The 22,438-nt window shown below is 41.7% G+C and overlaps 1 protein-coding gene across 1 annotated transcript in view; it reads right to left on the bottom strand.

The window, feature by feature from the left end:
• Window positions 1–15,000: 15,000 nt before the first annotated feature.
• MDFIC2 (MyoD family inhibitor domain containing 2) overlaps window positions 15,001–22,438 on the bottom strand; it is a 70,311-nt gene continuing 62,873 nt past the window's right edge. Inside the window, exons 3-4 of the mRNA XM_066594627.1 lie at window positions 18,855–19,085; window positions 15,001–15,272 (exon numbers count right to left, since the gene is read on the bottom strand). Coding sequence (XP_066450724.1) covers window positions 15,013–15,272; window positions 18,855–19,085 — 491 coding nt within the window. The 3' untranslated portion in view covers window positions 15,001–15,012. The remainder of the gene's footprint in view (window positions 15,273–18,854; window positions 19,086–22,438) is intronic.

The raw sequence follows: 22,438 nt of genomic DNA on the forward strand, positions 1-22,438 counted from the left end.
TGTAAGCCAATAATCTAATATGCCCGTCAGGACTGCTTTAAGTGGGTCATGGGCAGAGATCACATTTCGCACTACATTATACAAGAGAGAAGTTTAGTGGGATGTTGTGAAGGTTATTACATTTGGACTGCTACACATTAGTCTTTGTGAGAATTTATTATACTTTTAAGACCCAACATTTGTGTAGAAGTGAATTGATTGATATACATTTTTGGACAGAATTGGTTAAAGGGTTATTCCTGGAGCTTTTCTTTTCCAGACCAAAAACTTAAGGATTTCTAATAACTTAACTTTTAAAGGGATTTCTGATAGTCTCCACATTGGTGGCAGTATGTGTTTGTGAAGTCAAGAATATTAAGAATCACACACCTTTCTGGTCACCAGTTGCCCCTACCAGAACTTCCATCCTTCCAGCTGGTCTTTATTTACTGTGTCTGCAGAATTCATGTGACTGCTGCAGCCGATGAAAGGCCTGAAATGGAAGACATCAGTGATGTACCAGAAATGCTTGGACCCCTTCCATTAGTAGGCCATTGGATAGAGGATTTGGTGATTTCCCAGATTACATGACTTAGAATCGTAGAATCATAGAATAGTAGAGTTGGAAGGGACCTCCAGGGTCATCGGGTCCAACCCCCTGCTCAGTGCAGGCTTCAGTAAATCATCCCAGACAGATATTTGTCCAGCCTTTGTTTGAAGACTTCTATTGAAGGAGAACTCACCACCTCCTGTAGTAACCTGTTCCACTCACTGATCACCCTCACTGTCAGATCAATGCTCTGACTTGGAACCAGAGCATCAAATGGGTGCTCCGATGCCATGGTAAGTAATTTAATGAATAATGATTTGGGGCAGAGAGGAGACTATAAAAAAAATAAAACTTAAGACCCCTTTAATGATTGCTGCCCATTCCCTTTTTTGGCATTTCATATGCCAATTTCTGGATTTGGTCCAATGATTTGCCTACATGATTAACTGATCAATGGTTGCAGGATAACATTGGCGGGGGACTAGAGAAGAGGTAGTAAGGTTAGTATACTGGAAAGAATTTGTTTTTAAATTCCAGTTAAATTTAAAAAAAACTTTGAGTGGTGCCAAATCTACAGTTAGACTATTCACGCTAAAAGGAAATTAGTAAAAGCTCAAGGAAAACTTCACACTCCAGCTGAGGTGGATTTGTGTGATCTTCTGCTGAGTGAGTCTCTCTTTGTAACCACAAGAACCATCACCTCCGGCATTGCAACTATACATTATTTTCCATTTTCTGTTTGAGAAAATGAAATGAATTTATATTAAACTCAAATGTAGCACAAAATGATGTCATAGAAATACATCTCAAAACCAAAAAAGCAAGATTTCATGTCATAGTATCAAAGAAAAGTAAATGAAAAAATAATGCCTCTTGGAATGTGATGAGGCCAAAAATGTAAAGTCCAAAATTAGTCCTTTATTAAAAGTAATTTTTTTCAAAAAGTTTCATTTCCAGAATGTCAGTTTTAAAAGTCAATATTGTTTTTTCATTGGTTGAGCTACTGCTGGAACCATTAACAACTCAATTCCGACATTTTATTAGCGACACCCATCTAGTAGAACGTTGGACCTTTTCTGGATTTCAGAATTTGTCATGGTATAGATTCCATTAGCTTTTCAAATCATTCTTCAGGAAAAAATGGACTTTGGGTGTGCCAAGAAAACCTTTCCCACATCATTATTCCACCTCCACCAGGCTGACAGGAAGGGTTCATCGATTCATGCTGCTTTTGACAAACTCTGACCTCCCATCAGCATGGGGCAACAGAAATCTTGATTCATCTGACCAGGAGATATTTTTCCACTGCTTAGTGATACAGTTTTTGCGCTTTTTTGCCCTTTAGAGTCTCGCCTTTCTGTTTCTCCTAGATAGCAATTGGTTGTCTGCTGTTATAGCCCATCTGTGCTAAGAAATGACAAGTTGTGCATGCAGACACTTAAGTTGGAACATTGTATTTGGCTGCTCTTGACTTGCTGTGTCTGTTTGTCCTGAACAACTCTTGACATCCTCCTCTGTCCCTTTTTCGTCAAAAATTTTTTTTCATCTCCGCACAGTACCTGTTTACTAGATGTTTCTCCTTAATCATGCCATTCTGAGTATACACACGAGAAAGTGCCACACAATGGGCAGTGAAATCCTGGCCCGGCTGGTCTAGCACCGATGACTCGGCCTCATTGGAAGTCACTCAGATCGCTGGATTTTACCATCTAATGTGGATTCTCACTGAAACTGATCCACGGAAAACTTGTCATGTGATTTTATGCTGCACTCCGGGGTCATGGGAGAATTTGCATACAGAAAATCTCCAACCATGAAAGTGCCACTGTCTCTAGTAAAGCGGCCACTCCATGTATTATAAATTGTAATATATATATATATATATATATATATATATATATATATATATATATATATATATGTTTTAAAAAATGTCCAAAATTTTCCTTTAGTAATGGGGATGGGGGGGGGGGGGGGGAAAGAATTATGACTACAATTCTATTTTTTTCACTGTACCTGAATAGGATATGTATAAACATTTACGATGTGAAATAATTGATTCGGAGACCCATCTAATAAGGTGCAAGCCACTTATAAAGTGAAATACAAGTGTGTTTATGTATGACTATGTGCACAGCTGGCTTGAATGAACACTTGAAAATGTGTGGTAGCAGAGAGTATTCATTTCATTGAACGTGCAGATGTTTGCGTGATGTCATGACTACTCCTTAAAGGTGTCAAAGTGGAGTAGATGCAACATAATATGGAAAGAGAACTTTGACTTTCTAAAATAATCGGTTTTGAGCTGAGGAAGCTTGATGGAAGTTTTTGCTTATTTTTCATTTTAGTTTTCCTTCATTTTATTTTTTTTCCTCGGCGAGAAGCTGTTAAATGAGCTCACAGTGAAAGATACATTTTTTTTTAAAAGCTCAGTCCTGCTATTAGTAGTATATGGGTTCCATACACACAAAAGCCTCCTCACCTTCCTTTCTTCCATCTTGAACCCCATTGTTGACTTTTGTTGGACACTTGGTTGATTACATAATCCGGTTCCAGTTTAAAGAGGTTATCTAGTAAGGAAAAAACATACCCAATGCAGTTCTGATCCAGCAGTGTCGGCCCCTTATACATCCGGCCAAGTTCTGACACCGGTTCACATAATAGAGAACTCTTGTTGTGTGGGACATCATTGCAGGGGGCTGGCTCTGTCATGGCCGACACAGAGAAGAGGGTTCGATTAGGGCTTGTTCATATCAGTGTAAGGGGATTCCATTTTCCTACTCCATTTGGGAAGCAGGAAAATGGCACTACCTGGCAGAATTAACAAAATGGCACCAAACGCCCCTCCATTGCCTATACTTGTTCATCGATTTCCGGACAGCAGTGCAGCATTTTGCTGGAGTTTACAGGACAAAATAGTGCAACGTGCTGCGTTATTTTGTCCTGTTTTCTAGTGGAAATTAGTGATCGAGGTTTCAAACAGGATCTCTGATGCTGTGGTGAACAAACATTCAGTTATTGAAATAAGTCAAACAGCTAACCTGTTGTGATGATATCACAATGACAGGTCCTTAGCATGAGACCCCGGGATCAGTACCAGTCTGGATGTGGAGCTATTGGCAGCACTGGGCCTGAACCAGATTGGGTACGTTTTTTATCCTTCTCAGACAACCCTTTTAATGACTGGGTTACGATTAGAGATGAGCGAGCGTATTCGTTAAGGGAAATTACTCGAGTGAGTATTGCCATTTTCGAGTACATGCCTGCTTGCCTGAAAAGATTCGGGGGGCGGGGGAGAGCGGGGGGTAACGGCGGGGGAGATCTCTCTCTCCCCCCCTTCCCCCCTCCCGCTCACCCTTGCTCACTCCTGCAACTCACCGCTCACCCCCGCCGGCCCCGGAATCTTTTCGGACGAGCAGGCATGTACTCGAAAATGGCGATACTCGCTCGAGTAATTTGCCTAAAGGAGTACGCTTGCTCATCTCTAGTTACGATGTTTTACATGAACAATGGCCAATGGATCTTCAGGATGTGTACCACATACTAGGTGGGTCCTTTTACAATGAGGAAGCAGAATATTAATTGTGGATTGGGGAGCCATTTTTGGACATTAGTAAAATTTGACCAGCTCCCATGGGTATGGGTGGGAAAGGATCAGGTTCTATCTATCTATCTATCTATCTATCTCATATCTATCTATCTATCTATCAATCTATCTATCTTATATTTATCTATCTCATATCTATCTACCTATCTCATATCTATCTAATCTCATATCTATCTATCTATCTATCTATCTCATATCTATCTATCTATATAGTTCTATCTATCTATATAGTTCTATCTATCTATATAGTTCTATCTATCTATCTATCTATCTATCTATCTATCTATCTATCTATCTAGTTCTATCTATCTATCTATCTATCTATCAGTTTTTTTACCATACTAATAAATAAATGAATCAGTCAATGCATTTTCTAAATTGGCCTTCAAACATTACACAAATCCTAGAGAACTAAGACCATTTAATTAGCATGGCTATTCATCACCAGCAATGAAACATACGTCTATTTCATCCTATACCAATTGCATTCTCACAAGCTCATTAAACAAATATTAGAACAAATATTAGTTAATTTTTCCTGTAGTTACAGATAGTCACATTGGGGGAGATAAAGCAAAATGTCTCATTGAACAATGCGTCCTCTTGCACCTGCTGCATTCATTGGGGAAGATATTTGGCTACAGCTTCGTGCAACTTGTAACATCCATATGTGAGGATCTATTTGTAGTAGAAGAGAATGAAGTTGCTAGAGTTTTATATGTTAAAAGGGGTGGAAGGGTGCCAGGGCCAGATGGCATCCAGGTCCCAGCTGATATTTCAAAAGGGAAAAGTGAAATTCTTTTCAAGATTTCTGCTAACCTTTCAGATGAAGAGTGAGCTGGGATCTAACCACATTGACATTAAATGGGTCACCCCCACTGGCAGCGCACAAAAAGAGAACACTTCAGTTCTTGTAGCACGGGGATCCCCCTGCTCATGTAAATAATGCAAATATCCATGTCAGACGGAAGACTGGTGCAAAAAGAATAGATTAAAATGTTGGCATCAAACCTGGTTGATATGGAATATTTAATATAAATACAACTTTTAATTATTTTTGCAGACATAGATGGTCACTGACATCTCAAGCTTGTGCTTATGTGATAGCCAATGTGATAACTAGCAAAAGTGCAAATCACTTTATTTACCTAAAATTACAAAAATTCCTCCCCAGTGCTGGCCACTACGGATCTTTCTTCCTTCTACAGTAATTTGCTATCCACTGCCTGTTGTCAAGTGACACCTATCTCTAGTAACAGAGACAATGAGATCGTGAACAGGAAGTAAAGGAGGGGGATGACCTCTCTGCCTGAAAAGAGGGGAGGGAGGAGGAGAGAAGTAGAGATTCACACACAGCACTCAAAGAAGATGAGAACAAATAACTTTACCTGCCGTTAGTTGCTAGTAGGTGATTTACTATTAGTTATTCTCCTCTACACTGCTCAGTACTTCTCAAGTGCCCTCCCTGATGCTATTATTTTTGTCTGTGTTATGGATAGTTAGGGAGCAGAATCTGTAGTTCATGTGCACAGTGTATGGGAGACATCATGACATCAGTCTTCTGCCACCAGTAGAATGAGAACTCAAAATCACAGCTATAGCCTGCAGAGGGGAAACTGGTGATAGATGTATGATACAATTTATATGAGAAAGCAAAGGGGAAGAGGAACTGGGCAGAGCACCCTAAGGGAAAATCCGCAAAGCAAGGCTGGCGCACAGATGAGCCATGTTTGTGGGGTCAACACCGAATGGATACTGTCAGCCTGGTTGACCAAGGGTCATGTTAGTGTTGTATGCTGAGATGAATAGAGGTCTAAGTTTGCTAAGGCTCTGGAGTGATCTGTTGGCAGGCGGTGACTTGAAAGAGAGCAAAGTCAATGCTGTTGATTAAAATAGTACTTTATTTAGAACCTTCTGATGTTATACTGGCTCAAAGTAGTTCCTTGCACTCCATGCACTGACTACCTGGTGAGCATTCAGTGGGCTTGTGTCTAAACCAAACAGTCACTGTGAACATGCAGAGAATGGAAATATAAAGCACAGGAGAAGAGCAAAGTAGAAGCTTAAACCTTTGAGTCTGTAAATTAATAGTAGATCTGTAAATACATTTTTACGAGGTTCTGCTTTTTCCCTATACTTTAATCTCTCCATCAGATGTCCACTCCTACCTTAAAGTCTTCGAGAAGCAGAGTTTGAGAACAATACTCTGAATCTGGACACCATCCAAGTATTCACAAACAATCAATTTGATAAACCGTCCATCTCAACTTTCCTATGTCAAAATTATTTTTCCATTCCGAAGTGCTGAGAATCAATTAATACCTGGGCGAGGTGCTAGGAAAACTCTGAATGATGTATCTGAGGTGTGTGCCTAAGGAGCTGTAAGGACTCAATGCTGGGTATTTACTAACATATATACTGAATGTGGAAAAAATGTGGAGGTCACAAAAGTTAACCATGATTCCACATCTGGTATTCCAATGTAGCTGCAATAATTTTTTTCTATTTTTTTTATATAGAGAGACTGCAAATCAGGTTCCAGCTTTTATGCCCATAATAACCAATGCCAAATGTGAAGCTGGCTATAATGTTTTGTTCAGCTAGGAGCTATCCTTCCCAATCCTCCCATATACATACATGTTCGGCTCGGCAAGTATTCTGAATAGAGAGAGGGAAATATGTTGCTGACAAACACCCCTAGTGGTGACCTACTGTATCTTTTTTAAGATCAAAAGGAGCATGTTGAAATTCAGCATGCCAATTGTTCTTTATCTTTACCTTGACATCTGCCATTGGGTAAAGTTAGAACACCATCATACACATTATATGGTTGTCCATTCCCGCTGAAATTGGTGGGTTTAGCCAACAATTATCTAACGTGTACGGCCGGATTACTTTATGCACTACACAATCCTTTTGGTTAGAGCCCTTTTAAGCAGGCTGATAACATCCAGTGGGAATCTATATGATCATCGTTCAGTGCAAATACTTGCGCCAACTGAGCGATGAACCAGAATTTCTTTGCTTCTCGTTGGTCATTCAGTTTCTACTTGGAGAAAACTGAACTTCGGATTGGCCCGCTTTGCATTCATTCATTGAACAATGCTAGTTCCTGTGTAAAAGCACAAGAATGTATAGCTAGGACAACCTGTTGGGCATCTGTTCCCGACACGTTATCTCGTAAAAAAAGGCCCTTAAATTGTGGCACCAGATATCTACATGTAAGGGAGGTGCAGGGAGAATGTGTTAGGTTAACACTTGTTTTTCTGTTTATTCTGTTCATTGTTTATTTTGTAGGGCTATGGATCCTATAATGATATTGAGGAATGTGGATAGCTAACGACCTAGTGACCACTTCGATCTCACTAGAACGGAGTTCAGGAGATATAAGGAAGTTATTGGCTTTTGCCTGCAGTTCTGGAAGTGGAGAGTTGAAGAGAAGGGAAAGCTGCTGAAGTACTCTTGATAAAAATCCTGAGTGTGTACCGATATTATGGCTACACCTGATAAAGGATGCAGCAGAGTTTATTACTGGCGCTGGTTCGATTTGACTATGTTGAAGAATGGGAAGCCTCCTAACTGTGAGCTTGAAGTGGTCACCCGCAAAACACTCTCTGCCTTCTCTTCTCTAATAAAGGTTGGACTGTTATCATTACAATAAACTTTTTTCTGGAAACATTACGTCACCCTTATGTGGTCGCGATCAGTGCGTCTTATCACCACTCCCTATGTTGGGGACCAGCCCCTGCCCTCCATATATACACATCAACTAGAGGCGTAACTTGAAGTTCCTGGACTTGACTTTCCTGGTCTCTAAAAAATCTGGAACTGGTAATTCTAACTATTATATAATTCATAATAGTGGTCTCATCCTTTTGGGCAACCCCGAGAATCCAAGATGAACACAACCTCTACACCCACAGTAGGTATACCCTTTACCCCAACTACTCACTCTTTTATTCAACCTTGGCCAGTCTAACAACCATCTTCGTTTGTGAATGCATCCCATGTCCCTTGAATGCCACCACCCTCCTCCCTCACCCAAGAAGAGCAGACTTGCTGATCTTTTAATAATAGTTGGGGGCTAACAACCAACCCTAACCCCATGTATTACTACTCGATCATAGCATGTCATGCCACAGCAAAGGTGAGGACAATCGTTTCCTTGCGCTATTTTCATTCTAAGTAACGACAGGCTTCGTCACTAGACTGCTTATTATAATATTAGGTCAAAATAGTTTCCTAACAGCAACCCTCAACATCCTCGAAGGCAATGGAATATCCATACAACCTCTGCTGTACTATTTAGGTAGGGGCTTTATAATTACATAAGGTAGATTTGGATGTTTTCCCAGACATAGTCAGACTCAGACACTTGTAACTTTGTCTGCAAATAGTTGCTAATGCTTAACTTGTATTTAAAAGTTATTAATAGACCATAAAAGTACCAGTTATATCAGGTTATATCAAGTATTAAATAACACTCATGCTTATTTGAAGCAACACGTCTTCTACCAGGCAGAGTCCGAGGCCAATGGAACACACCTGGTAATTATATAGTTTGTGCATAGGTTAGATGCCAAAAGTTAAGTCTTATAAATAAGCTTGCATCGACGTACTCACAGAGTGACTGTAAAACGCTTGGCACACAGAGCAGCAACACATTTCTGCACTTTCCTCGGTATTTTGAGATTTTTGCACCAGTTCCAAAGCTTCTGGCTTGCTGTGACCTTCTTACTGTAAAGCTCTACTAAACGGAGAGAACCAGCGAGCCTGTAGTCAATTGTACATGACTTATGGAGTCGACTCTATTTGTACAATGGACGACGTAGAGTTAAAATCTCCAGTGAATATCTGCAGGTACACAATAATAATTTATTAGGTGGGACGTTTTGTATGGGCTGAAATCATCTACTATTAGTTTTCCACAATTATTTCGCCCTCCCCCTCCAAAAAAACGATCGACTATGAGAATTTTATTTTGTGCTAAGTGTGCCATGTCTACCTTACAACTCAGAAATGTTAAAACTGAACTGAATAGTTATTCTTAAAGGTTGTTTCCAGGACTTAAAAGCATATAGTCCATACTTCATGAAGGCCTTTAGAATTTAATCAGTGGTGAGGCAACCCTTGAGACCACTGCCAGTCACAGGACTCTCAAGTGTTGGACAACTTTGTCGGAAGTCTTAAGTGTTGGACAACCAAAAATTGATGGCCCATCCTAATGATTTTTCTATTAGAGCTGTATATTTATATACTCTATAAACTCCCCCCTTCAATGTATCTTTCTTTCCTAAACTGTTGCCTCCAGCCTGTGCCACTCACTATACGGGTTGCCTGTCCACTATAGAACAGAGTTTATACTCAACACTTTCATTCATCGAGCGCCGGCTGGGATTGGCTGCTGGCGCTCGATCAGCCAATCACAGAGCTCACTTTTCTGGAGGCGGGGTATTCAAAGCCCCTTCACAAGAAGAAGCTAAGATGGCAGATGGGGAGGACTCTGCAGTTTGCTGCAGCGCCGCCAGAGACCATCGGGACACTGCCCCCCCCCCCCTGAAAATAAGATACTGTGCCTCTTTTGGGGCAAAAATTAATATAAGATAGTGTCTTATTTTCGGGAAAACACAGTACTACTAGGGCCGCAATAGGGTCCGCTATTACTACTGGAGTCACCTATTACTACTGGAACCGCAATAGGGGGCCACTATTACTGCCGGGGCCACAATAGGGGTCACCTATTACTGCTGGGGCCACAATAGGGGTCACCTATTACTGCCGGGGCCGCAATAATTACTACTGAGGCAACTATGGCGGTCACCATTACTACCGGGGCCACCAATATGGGGGTCGCTATTACTACCGGGACCACCAATATAGGGGGTAGCTTTTACTACTGGGGCCACTAATATAGGGGTTGCTTTTACTAGTGGGGCCACCAATATAGGGGGTCGCTATTACTACTGGGGCCACTAATATAGGGGGTTGCTATTACTACTGGGCCAGCAATATACGGGGTCGATATTACTACTGGGGCCACCAACATGGGGGGGACGACACTATTACCACATGGGGTGGATTAGTTGTGGAATTTATAGTAGCTGTAGCAGCAAAGTGAATGATATTTTGAAAATCATCCGCACGGTGTGGAAACAATCTGTACAAAACCCATGTGGACACTGACATGTGGTGCGGGATTTAATTCCGCAGCATGTTCATTTTAAATATAATGTATATCGATAGCCTATCCAGCGCTCTTCCCTGTGTGTTTTTTTTACACAGCCCTGTCCTTTTTATAAAAGCCACAGCCACACCCCTAACCATACCCCCTTTTGGTAGGGGTGCCGCACTGTAAAACTTTTTTCCCAGGGGTACCCCAAGGCTGAAAAGGTTGGGAAACACTGTTCTACCTAGACAAAATGTATTACACATGTTGGTTAGTCACTGTATTCATGTGATCTTCCCAGCAATGATAAAAACATGACCACTACTAGTAGCAAACGTGGGTGCAATTTCACCACCAAGGAAAGGCCTATCAGCTGAGTCTGCCATCGTGGATTTCACCAGTTAAACTTAAATCAACAAGTTTGATTCGCTAGAATTGGGGGTTTAAATTGATCCAGGTATTGAACTATGATTATGAGCTAAACTTTGTTGGTGCCATATTTTTATACTTGGTCTTAGGCCGGCTTCACACTGACGATAGGCTATTTTGCGTTGCGGGGCTTTCATTGCTGAGGGCTGCCTGTGATTGGCTGAGCGCTGTGACCAATTACAGGCAGGGCTCACCTGTAAATCAATGATGGCTGGGTGCTACACCTGATTGGTTACAGCGCTCAGCCAATCAGGGGCAGCGCTTTCTGCGAGCGGGGAATTTTCAATCCCCAGCCTCCAGACGACAGAAGATGCCTTCCGGGGCCGGAGAGAAGAGCCGGACGACTCTTCTAGGTGATTTAATTTTTTTTTACTTTTCTTTACAGCTAGAGAGGATTTTCAGCGAAGGGCTTATAGTTCAAGCCCTTCCGTGAAAATCATTGCTGCGGTGCTTGCTTGAAACCCATCGCTTTCAATGGGGCTGCAGGAATCTCCTGCCATAGCTGTCACAGCTGTGACAGTTGTGTCAGGGGAGCACGATGTACTGCCTATGTTTTCAATAGGGCAAGCGATGCTTGCGCCGACCCCATTGAAACCAACGGGCGATAGCGTTGCTTTTTCTTAGCGCTGCGAGTGTGCAGTGAAGGCATCGCAAATGAGAATGAAACCATTGAATATCATTGGTTTCATTTACATGCGTTTTCACTCCCTCTCGCAACGCAAAATAGCCTATCGCCAGTGTGAAGCCGGCCTTGCTAATCTCATATCAAAGTTTTGGTGCAAGGAGCCCTAAGAAAATACAACTGAGGGGAAGGGCATTTGGCCCTCTATGTTATGGGTACCAATGCACTAGGAATCCCCGTCTTTAAATATCCCGTGTTTTTCCTGGTAAAAGCTATTCTAATTTCTAATATTATGCATACTATTTGATGCATTTGAACAAGACGACATAGGAATGCATCTAAGTAACAAAGACGGGGCTATAATTAGCAGTCGCTCCCTTCTCCCTCTTTCCTGTTTATTATTTGTAAAACGCTCTGAATATATTTATTAGGAGTCTAAAGCTTCTCTGGGCTTTTGATGAAGCCATCTGATTATCTAAGCAAGAATAATTACAAGTGCCATCCATTTAAACAGCCTGCAATTCCAAAGCCACAAGAGATGTTTTAAGGAACATCTGCTGAAAACTCCAATAACATGATTTCGAATGCATTACATTTATTTGCTTTGCCAGAGCTGGATGTAGATGGGAGCGTTAACAGAGTGTGTGTATAAATGTTTTATCATGAAGTGTCGGTGATTGCTTTATTAAAGGAGGACCTGTTGCTTATGCGGAGCCGAGGTGACCATTTTTATTTGGCCTTAGACAATATTCAAGGAATCATATTTCTAACTGAGCTATGTATATGCCGTAGCGCTAGGCTTTGTGGATATTACATAGGCTGAAGATGATCACACACTCAAGAGCATACACAAAAATCAGAGGATCTCATAACACAATAGGTCCTATGCCCAACTGAGCGCCTAAACAAATTTACTACTTTTTAATTAAAATTAATGTCCACCATCATTTCATGTAGACTTTCAAACAGGGGTGTAACCAAAGCTAAATGAACCCCAAGGCAAGTGTCAGAGTTGATTCCCTTCTCTCAGCTTTTTGCTTGAATGCACAGGTACCAGTGGAGATGCTAAGATTTATCTATCTATCTATTTATCTATCTATCTATCTATCTAATTGTGCCACATACACTAATAGTGCCCTCCATTGTGCCCCCACAAAGCAATAATGCTCTCAATGCTCTCATTATAGCTCCATATAGTAATAGTACCTCCACTGTGTTCCATACATATAATACCAGTACCTTGACTGTGCTGCCATATAATAGTACCCTCATTGTGCCCTCGTACAGCATACTAATAGAGCCCAATATAGTAATAGTGCCCCCCCTGTGCCCCATATAGTAATAGTACCTTCCTTGTTCCCCCATATAGTAATATTACCCTCATTGTGCCCTAATATGTTAGTAGAGCTTATAAATAGTAACAGTCCCACCAATGTTCCTCATATAACAGTGCTTCAATTGTTCTGCCATATAATAGTACCCCATACACTAATAAAGCTCTATATAGTAATAGTACCCCCATATAGTAAATGTACCTTTTATGTATCCCCATATACTAATAAAGCCCAATATAGTAATAGTGTTCTCATTGTGTCCCATAATAATAGTACCTTCCTTTGTGCATTCATATACTAGCAGAGCCTTATTTAAAAATAGTGCCCTCATTATTCCACATAGTTCCTCCATTGTGCCCCCTAAATAAGTAATAGTGCTCACCCTGCACTCCCATATACTAATAGAGCCCCATATAGTAATAATGCTCCATATAGTAATAGTACCATCATTGTGCCCCAAAAAGGTAATTGTACCCACTGTGTGCCCCCATATAGTAATAGAGGCCCCATTAGGGCTTAGTCAGACGGGCGTTTTTAGCCGTGATTTGCGCGTGCGCATGCGTCCGGCGATTTTATAAAACCATTGCTTTGCAATGGTATCGGACACATGAGCGCTTTTTATGCGCTCGTCCGATAAATTATAGAACAGAAATCGCAGATCGCACCTATCTGCGATCTGCGATTCCTGTTCTCTTCTCTATATGCGCTCAATGGGGCCGGTGGCAGCAGCGCCGACCCCATTGAGAACATATAGAAGACAAATCATACTTCTCTGCCACAGCTGTAACAGCTGTGGCAGAGAAGAACGATGTTTGCCCATTGAATTCAATGGAGCCGGCAATACAGCCGCCTCCATTGAAAGCAATTGGCTGCCCGCGAGCGCTGGATGAATTGTCGGGAAGGGCTTAAATATATAAGCCCTTCCCTGCAATTCATCCTAAAATGTGTTAAAATAAAAAAAAATTGTATACTCACCTGCTGAATGATCTGCCTCTGATTGGTCACAGCCTGACCAATCAGAGGCAGGTTTCACTCACACACCCATTCATGAATTCATGAATGGGTGAGTGACTGCTGCCTCTCATTGGCTCAGCGGGAGCTGCCCCTGATTGGTCCCGCTGAGCCAATGAGAGGCAGCAATCACTCACCCATTGATGAATTCATGAATGGGTGTGTGAGTGAAACCTGCCTCTGATTGGTCAGGCTGTAACCAATCAGAGGCAACTCATTCAGCAGGCGGGGATTTTAAAGCCCCGCCGGCTGAATAGTGCCGAGAAGCAGTTCAGGAGAACTGACAGCAGCCGCGGCAGAACTCCGGCTGCAGCGGAAAGGTGAGTATACAATTTATTTTTATTTTAACACATTTTAGGATGAATTGCAGGGAAGGGCTTATATATTTAAGCCCTTCCCGACAATTCATCCCGGGCTCGCCCGCAGCGCATTGCTTTCGATGGAGCCGGCTGTATTGCCGGCTCCATTGAATGCAATGCGCTGAACAGCTCTGGCCCGTTTCTAATGAAATGCGGCTAGGAGCAGATTTTCGGGCGTTTTTTCGGCCGATTTTTCGGCGCCGGTCACACGAATTGCGGATGCGCATCCGTCATGCGATGCGCAAATCGCGCGAAAAAACGCCCGTGTGACTAAGGCCTTATAGTAATAGTACCTCTATTCTGCTCTCTTTTGCTAATTGTACCCCCATTGTCCCCTATATACTTATAGAGCCTCCCATACAGTAATAGTGCCCCAGTTGTGCTTGCATTTATTAATACTGCTCCCATTCCCCTCAAATACTAATATGGCCTCTATTTCCCCCCAATTGAAATAAAATCAAACTCAGCTAACAGCCATTCCCATGATGAGAAGTAGGTCCTCTTTCTCTTCCTGAAACCTGACACAGGTGGCGCAAGACAATGATGCCATCTGAGACAGAAGCAGGACACCTCCTGAATGCTAGCCAATGTAAGTGACTGGGCAAGGAGCCAATGACTCTCTGCACCAACTTATTTTTCCGAATGATTCACTTCCTGAGAACATGGATCCAAGTGAAAAGCAGCACTTTCTGAGGGATCCAGGGGGCCCTCTTCCCCTCTGGGCTCAACATCAGTTGTACCTCCTTCAATTGCGATCATTATGCCCTAATAATCTTTGGCTTCCCTTCTCAATTTGAGTTTCTTTATATTGAGATCCAAAGTAACCAAAATGTGAATTGAATCCTGAATCTATAAAAAACATCTGAGACCAGAACCAAAAAGGATAGAAAAAGAAACTTCTTTAATAATCAAATCATTTTAAAACAGTTTTATGGCGGGAAAAATCAATTGGCTCTCAGTGATAACAAACTTCTGAAATCTCCATGGCAAGTTCCAAACAGTCGCCTGTTTCTTGGCATATGTCGAATAATCCGCAGTCACAGTCACAGTTGCAGTTGCAGTCATTGCTAGATTGTTCCTCATCTGAGGTGTGGTAATACCTGTTATTCGGACAGCACATGGTGGTCGCTATATTCTCGCACACATTAGGTAACATAAGCAGGAAATCACAGAAGTGGCAGAACAAGCAGGCCAGGACAAGAGATGCACATTCCCCTGTAAGGAACAGCATACAACTAATGTATTAATGGCGATCTTACTCAGACACTACAATTAATATTTAAAGGGCACTACCTCTTTAAAAAAACATAATTGTACCCACTCCACCCCTTTCAAAAATGTGGAAAGCATGATACACATTTAATATGCGTTTTAGACACACTTTGTGGGTGCAGGTGTGGCTTGATTGGAAATGGGAGTGGTTTGATTGAAGGAGGCGTATCACAAAATTCAACCCTCTGCACTAGAAACTCATCAAAATTTTCACACAGAATATTGGCACACGCTAGGTCTACCAATACGTGCAGTAAAGAGAGAATTTAATAATACCTGTGCGTCACATTTCGAGAGTAAAAAATTACAAATATTTGCAGTGGTCGAATTGTGGAAACGTTTTGACCTTTTTATGCTAAGCTTGCCACTTTTCTAAAGACAAGGTAAGGGCCTAGTCAAGAGAGTTGAGGCGTAAATTAGAATGCACATCCAACATAGAAATGGTATAAATGTGACTTTTTGGTACATGGGATTATGAAAACCTTTGATTCCCAGAACAAAATTCTGTCCAGGGACTATTGGGGGTGTCATGATACCTGCGTTGTTCTTTTGCACTGATATCCCAAAAATTTGCCAGTTGTGGACCACAGTTTCATTCGTCCAAGATGGCCACTACAATCTTCTAACTTTTTAATCCCCACTGTACATTGGTAGTATGTTAGACTACTGATGCACTACACTCACTCTTCTCATATTTGTATACATATAACGTGCTTGACAATTTGTGGGAGTGTCATCGCTTTTTTATGACATATGATAGCATAATCTTTCTCTCTTCTTTTCAGAGACATGCTGTAGCTAACAATACTTATTTGGAAGTTGTGCATCAGGCTTTTTCTCACTCTTGACTATTTACTAGCCTCTATTTGGACAAGATCCTTCCCTTACATCCCATCTACATCCCATTTTTCTCTTTATTTAGGCTGTAATAGGGCGATCAAGCTTTAGGTTTCATTGCGGGGTTGCCTTTGTCAGGGCGGCTATCCCGCTTCATCATTTTTAGTAGTTAGGACTTAATAGGCTTTTTAATTAATGAAATAAAAGTTATGTCCTATTTATGGTACAGTACACGTTTTTCTGTGAATTTTTAGATTAGTTGGGATTGTGTAGTATTGATATAGCCACAAGAAGGGGCTTTCATTCGTTGAGACTCTGTGAGATATTTGAACTACAGTAATTGTAAGAATAAATGGCGCTGTAGGTTTACAGTGACTTATTTAATTGCATGCAATATATAAAGCACTATGCAGAATATGTAATCATTTTACCCAGTAGTCCGTAGTGCAATTAACACCCTTTCTTTCTGCACTGGGAATATTACGTTTATGATTTGTGGTTTTTTTCCCTGTCCACCTTAAGATGGAGAGATAAACTTTAATACTTTCTAGAAGGTGTTAGATTTGCAGATTGTATTATTAATATACATTCAGATGTACTGAGAGATTCCCTAAGGAATCCGACATTAGGGAAGCCGAGAATAGATCATCTTAAGATTCTCCATTTTTATTTTGAGCTGGGACCCACCAACAAAGCTCAATGTTTTAATAATAACATTGCGGCACGCAGAGTTGTGATGGGTTGCAAAGATGCTTTTAAAACCTCATCAAGCCATACGGCATGAACTTTACTAATGGATTCAGCGCGTTTTATGAAATCTGCATATGTGGGCCTTTTTAGCTTGTTTTTAGAGTGGCAGCGAAAGATAAATAATTGATCACGACAATTTGGCATCTTCACATTTCCATATCTGGGGACAAAATAAGTTTACCACAAAAAGCTATAAAAGACTGTTAAAGTACCTGATCTTCTCCTTCCGTTCACACTACTTTCATACAGTAGCTGGAGAATTCAGGTTATTGGTATTTGAAAAAATAGCAAATGTTGTTAAAAGAGTACATTGTGCATAAAAAAAAAATCTGGGGCATAGCTATATGGAGTGCAGAGGTAGCATATCTGGTACCTGAGTGCATCTGTCTGCCACATAAAAAGACTGGTACTATAAATGGTACATGGTAGTTGAAGCATATCTCCCAACTGTCCCGAGGACAATTGTCCTGGAAGGCAGAGACAAGTCTCACAGGGGCGGCCAGAGATGGAGTAGATTAAAAAACAACCTGCACTCACCCCTTTTGCTCTCCACACTGCTTGGCTCGTGCCGTTTCGATGTTCCGCTTTCGAGCAGCATATGATTGCTGTGGCCAATCACTGGCCCAAGTCATACCAATGCTGAAATTGTCCACAACAATCACACAATCACGCTACTGTACCTGGAAATAAGTGGGGGACTGGAGCCCCACAGAACGGCCAGCAGGGTAGAGGTAGTAGAAGAGGTGAGTATTTATTTTAATAAACACAAAGGGGTATCACTGATTGGGGGTATTATTACTGAGAGTGAGGGGAATGCAGAGGCATTATGGAGTAGAAGTATGTAGGGACATTATTACTAAGGGGCGCTATACAGGCGTAATATTACTGTGAGAGATACACTAAGGATCACTGTTAATGTGAGGGAGTCACTAAGGGGCGCTATTACTGTTAGTGGGTCACTAGGTGGCAAAATTGCACTATTACTGTGAGCGGGTCACTGAGGGGCACTATTACCATGAAAGGGATACTAAGGGGCACTATTACCGTGAGGGAGTCATTGAGGGGTACTATTACTGTCAGCTGACACAAAGGCATGGCTTAGTCTAAAAGTGTCATGTATACGCATAATAAATTGCTGTCTCATGTGTGGGAATTATCCATCTTGTCATTGTTAAAAAGTTGAAAGGTAGGGTTGAGGAAAACTCTTATAGATTTTGCACTAGGGGCTAGAAGCTTCAAGTTATACCTGCCAATACTTTATTACTTAATACTTTATTAAATTAGGGTCAATGACCTATCAAGAGCAGCTACTGCTTTACATTTCTGAGATAACAGCAGCAGTTGTGGAAGTCACACTTCCTCTGAGAGGTCACGGCCCTGCAGCTATTGGCTGAAGTGACACAGCACTGATGTCATTGCTGCCTGCCCTTTCTTGCATATATCAACTGCACAGAGCAAGGCTCTACCTAGCGCTTTAATGTGGCTGTCTCTGGCAGTTCCATTGAAATGAATGCAGCAGTGATGCGCATGCACGATCTCTTTGGGACCCCCGTTCTCATGATCAGTAGAAGTACAAGCAGATGGACCCCCACAGATCAGCTAGTGATTCTTTATCCTGTGGAGCAGCTATGTTGCTATACAACTCCTTTAATCCTTTCCAATCCAATTTTGGCTTCAGGGTTTCCTAAAAGGCTTTCTCTTTTTGCGGTTATACAACAGTGCCATCTGCTGGCTAAAGCCAGTGTGTGTGCGCCAGAGAGGCTCCTACAGTGGAGTGGCTGGCAATAGACGGTAAGAATACCCTTTTGGACGTCTTCTGATATTGGAGCTGTACAAGCTTCAATCAGAATGTAGGAAGTTGTCAACAGTGGATTGGAAAGGGCTAATGATCCAGAGAAAGGTGAGAAGTGTCTACAATCACATTGTAGGGATACTTACCTTCGCTATCTGTTTGGTGAGCTGTCATCTGTTTTGCTTCTTTATAAGAGAGAATTTTGCTACACTCTTCACTTGAAGAATATGTAACAAGTCGCGTGTTCTTCTCATCATTGTTTTCTTGGAAGGACTCATCCCCCGTATCCGGACTCGGTGGTGGTTTGTGTTTAGGAGACAATTTCTCTTTAGACTTAGCTCTGTCTGCTTCTCTGCTTCCGCTTGCAATGTTCTTTTCTGCAACAAATAACTATATGTGGTCAAATCAACATTCTGTGTAAGAACATAACATAGACCTTCAGTGGCTCCTTATAGGGGGTTTTAAAACCCTGCTCCCCATGCAGCTACATAACTAACCGGCATGTACTCACCTCTCCTCACTGCTCGGTCCTCATATGTTTACAGGCTGCAGTTCCCCCTCTTTACCTCATATCATAGGCTGCTGTAGCTCATGACAGAGGTCATGGGCTGCAGCAGCCTGTGATGTCCCGCAAGCAGGCTGAGGCAGCCTTTAACATGATGTCAGAAGGGAGACCTGGAGCAGCAGCGTGGGACACAGCAGGGAGCTGGGAGGGGTGAGTATATGCCGGTTAATTATGTTACTGCATGGGGAATGGAGTTTTACCATATTGAAACAACTTGAAACATACTGAAACAACCCCTTTAAACAATACAGTCCAATATTATCTTTGCTGGGCTTTGTAATATGTTTTAGACACTGTTCACACTGGCCCACAAAAATACATAGGATTTCCTATGGTGGTTCCAAACTCCGACACATTAAGATCCAGCAGAAGACAACCATATTTGGAGATAGTGATATATGAACACTGCAGCCAAATATCAGCTCACTTCGGCTGGTAACTCTGCAGTGATCCCCTATCGGGACTGCATCACTGCTGTAGTCAAGACCAATGGTACCGATGGAACCAGAGTAGCGGGACAACAGGTGCGTTATGACTTCTTGTATGTTGGTAGACACTCTGACCTGTTTTCAAAGAGTTTTTTTTCTGCATGGATAACTTCTTTAAGAACCTTCTCCATTACTATATGTACACATGAGGTCGGAAGAAGAAAATCTAATAAACAAAATGCCTAAGGGAACCTGTTTTGAGCTATCAGCAGTATCTTATAGGGCAGGAGTAAAATATAATGAGAGATTTGTCAAAGCTAACGAGGTATAAATAAGTCACAACATTTTGCTTTACCTGCTTTTGCAAAAAATATTGCACCTTTTTGAAAGGTATGATGTTCTATACTACGTTTCCTGAAAAAAGGATGTGGCTTGTCAAAAGGGTTGTGTAACCGCACCGGACCAACACATTTATGAATAATTATTTATAGAAATTGGCATAAATGAGACCAGACATATAGTGCAGATTTCTGTATGGGCACAAGGAGGAGTCAAGATGTAATTAAAGGGGTTATACGGTTACCAGAGATGTCTCAAAATATTAAACAGAGCAGTACTTACCTGTCCTCTGCTGCAGGGATCCAGCAATGTGTTCCCATCATACTCCTGGGCATTGTAGTGAAACATGACGTCAGCAGAAATCACCTGATCGTTGCAGTCAATCGAAGGCTGCAGCATCTCTGTTCTGAACTCCTGGTATCATGGTACTCAGGATGTGAGTGTCGATGCCAGGAGTGGTGCGGGCAGTGATACTGCAGCCTCTGATGGGCTGCAGTGATCGAGTGACTTCCGTTGATGTCATCTTCCACAACAATCGCTGGGCAATATTGCTGGATCCCTGCAGCAGAGGATGAGTAAGTACTACTCTGTTTGTTATTTTAAGACCATTGGAGCTTTTACAGAAATGTTGTTGGTAATTGGACAACCTATATGAAAAGACCTGAGCTTCTTTATATATTTGGCACAATGTACGCTAATGGGGGTAATATTAAGACTGGCATATGATAGGTCGATCTTAATAAATCATCCCCATAGTTTAGTGGGAAAAGATTCATTACAACTTGCAAGTTATTCATCTAAACCTCTACTCATTATATGTTTAAAAGTCCAGTGGGCAGTCCTAACTGAGTAGAACCACTTTCTGGACTTCTAAGCTCAGAATGAGCAGAGGTTAAAATGAATAAATTACTACTTACACTGAATCTATTCCCCAAGAAATATACTGGTATATTAATCTTCTTTGCTCGTCCTGCTCTATAACACGCTGCCCATACTGCAGTTTCCATTACTTTCCCAAGATGGCATGTTCCCTTTAAAGAAAAAGTCTCCCAGCCCCCCTAACCCTGTGTAAAGCTATGGGGGTCTCCAGTTTATTGTACTTCAAGATGGTTAAATGTTGAAAAGTTTGATACTGTGCCTTTAAAGAGGGGATGGAAAAGACCCAGAAACAGTGAGGTTGACGTGATAGGGATATGCAGCAACTCAAAAAGTTGAAGAAGTTGCTGATTAGGGCTCATGGTTCATCTCCATTATCCCAGAGGGCCTAAGGTCAGATTCCCTGATTGAGGAAATTACTGTATCAGTCTGTACTGTCTGGAGATCAGAACTGATTACTGGAGGAGCAAAATATCCAGCGTGGTGTTCCTGACACAGAACCAGCAGAACGCAAGCCAACATGTGTTACGAGTTCAATAAAGGTTTCCAACAGTAAGCCACCATTTCTCACTTTCATCCCTGGTGCCAGACACTTGGTAAGCCATGGGACCATGTCTTTGCCAAGCACTAGCCAGTTCCTGAGTTGCTGTTCTATTATATGATGGATGACCTGCTCCGGTAGGAGCCACCCATTCAGAACTGGGCAGATGCTGTAGATGAGGCCTACCCCTCGGCCTCGATTCTGCAGTTGAACTTGACAAAAGGCTGTTTATCTGTAGTGTGGAGTGTTCCTTATTATGAAGGGGTAAATATTATTTATTTTCTGTCTTTGTTGCCCATATCTCATTGGTGCGCCATGACCTCTGACAATGGTGAGGAGTGTTGGATTACAGAAGTTACGGGGACTGGTAAAGAACAATACATGAAACACACTCATTCCCAGTATTTAGACAGAGCAGTTAATAACAGTAAAGTAACCACTTTCCTTGTCTCTGTATAAACCTTTTAGCCGCTAACCAGTGAGATCAAACAGTAACCTGGCCTCAGATATGGAGTTGGCAGGCATGCCGAACTGTTTAACTAAACTGTATGTCTGGCCAATAATAAAATCATCTGTTCTTATTTTCCCGTTGAGTACCTTCTCATAGATCTATGCCTAGAAAACTATGAGTGTCTTCTGTGGTGTAGTAGAGTAAAAGTGCTGCAAAAGACCACCACTTTGAGAAGACCACGTTCTTATGCAGACCAGATTTCTCGTGATAGATGTTAAAGGGGCTGTGAATGAAAATAGTTTGGCCCAGGTTAGGGAATAACTTACTAATCACTGAGGGCAATGTGTCCAGAATTGAATGAAGTGATGATTAAACATGCACGCCAAAGCTCAGTTCATTGCAATGTCACTGCCAGAGATCTCAACCCCTTTAAGTTCCACCATTTATTGTGCATTCTTGCCCTCTTCTTTGAGAAGGCCACACACCTAGAAGAACACTTTTCAATGCAGTTTTGGGTAATCACTTCAAAC

This window comes from Eleutherodactylus coqui, chromosome 3, assembly GCF_035609145.1.
Source record: "Eleutherodactylus coqui strain aEleCoq1 chromosome 3, aEleCoq1.hap1, whole genome shotgun sequence".
Taxonomy (NCBI): domain Eukaryota; kingdom Metazoa; phylum Chordata; class Amphibia; order Anura; family Eleutherodactylidae; genus Eleutherodactylus; species Eleutherodactylus coqui.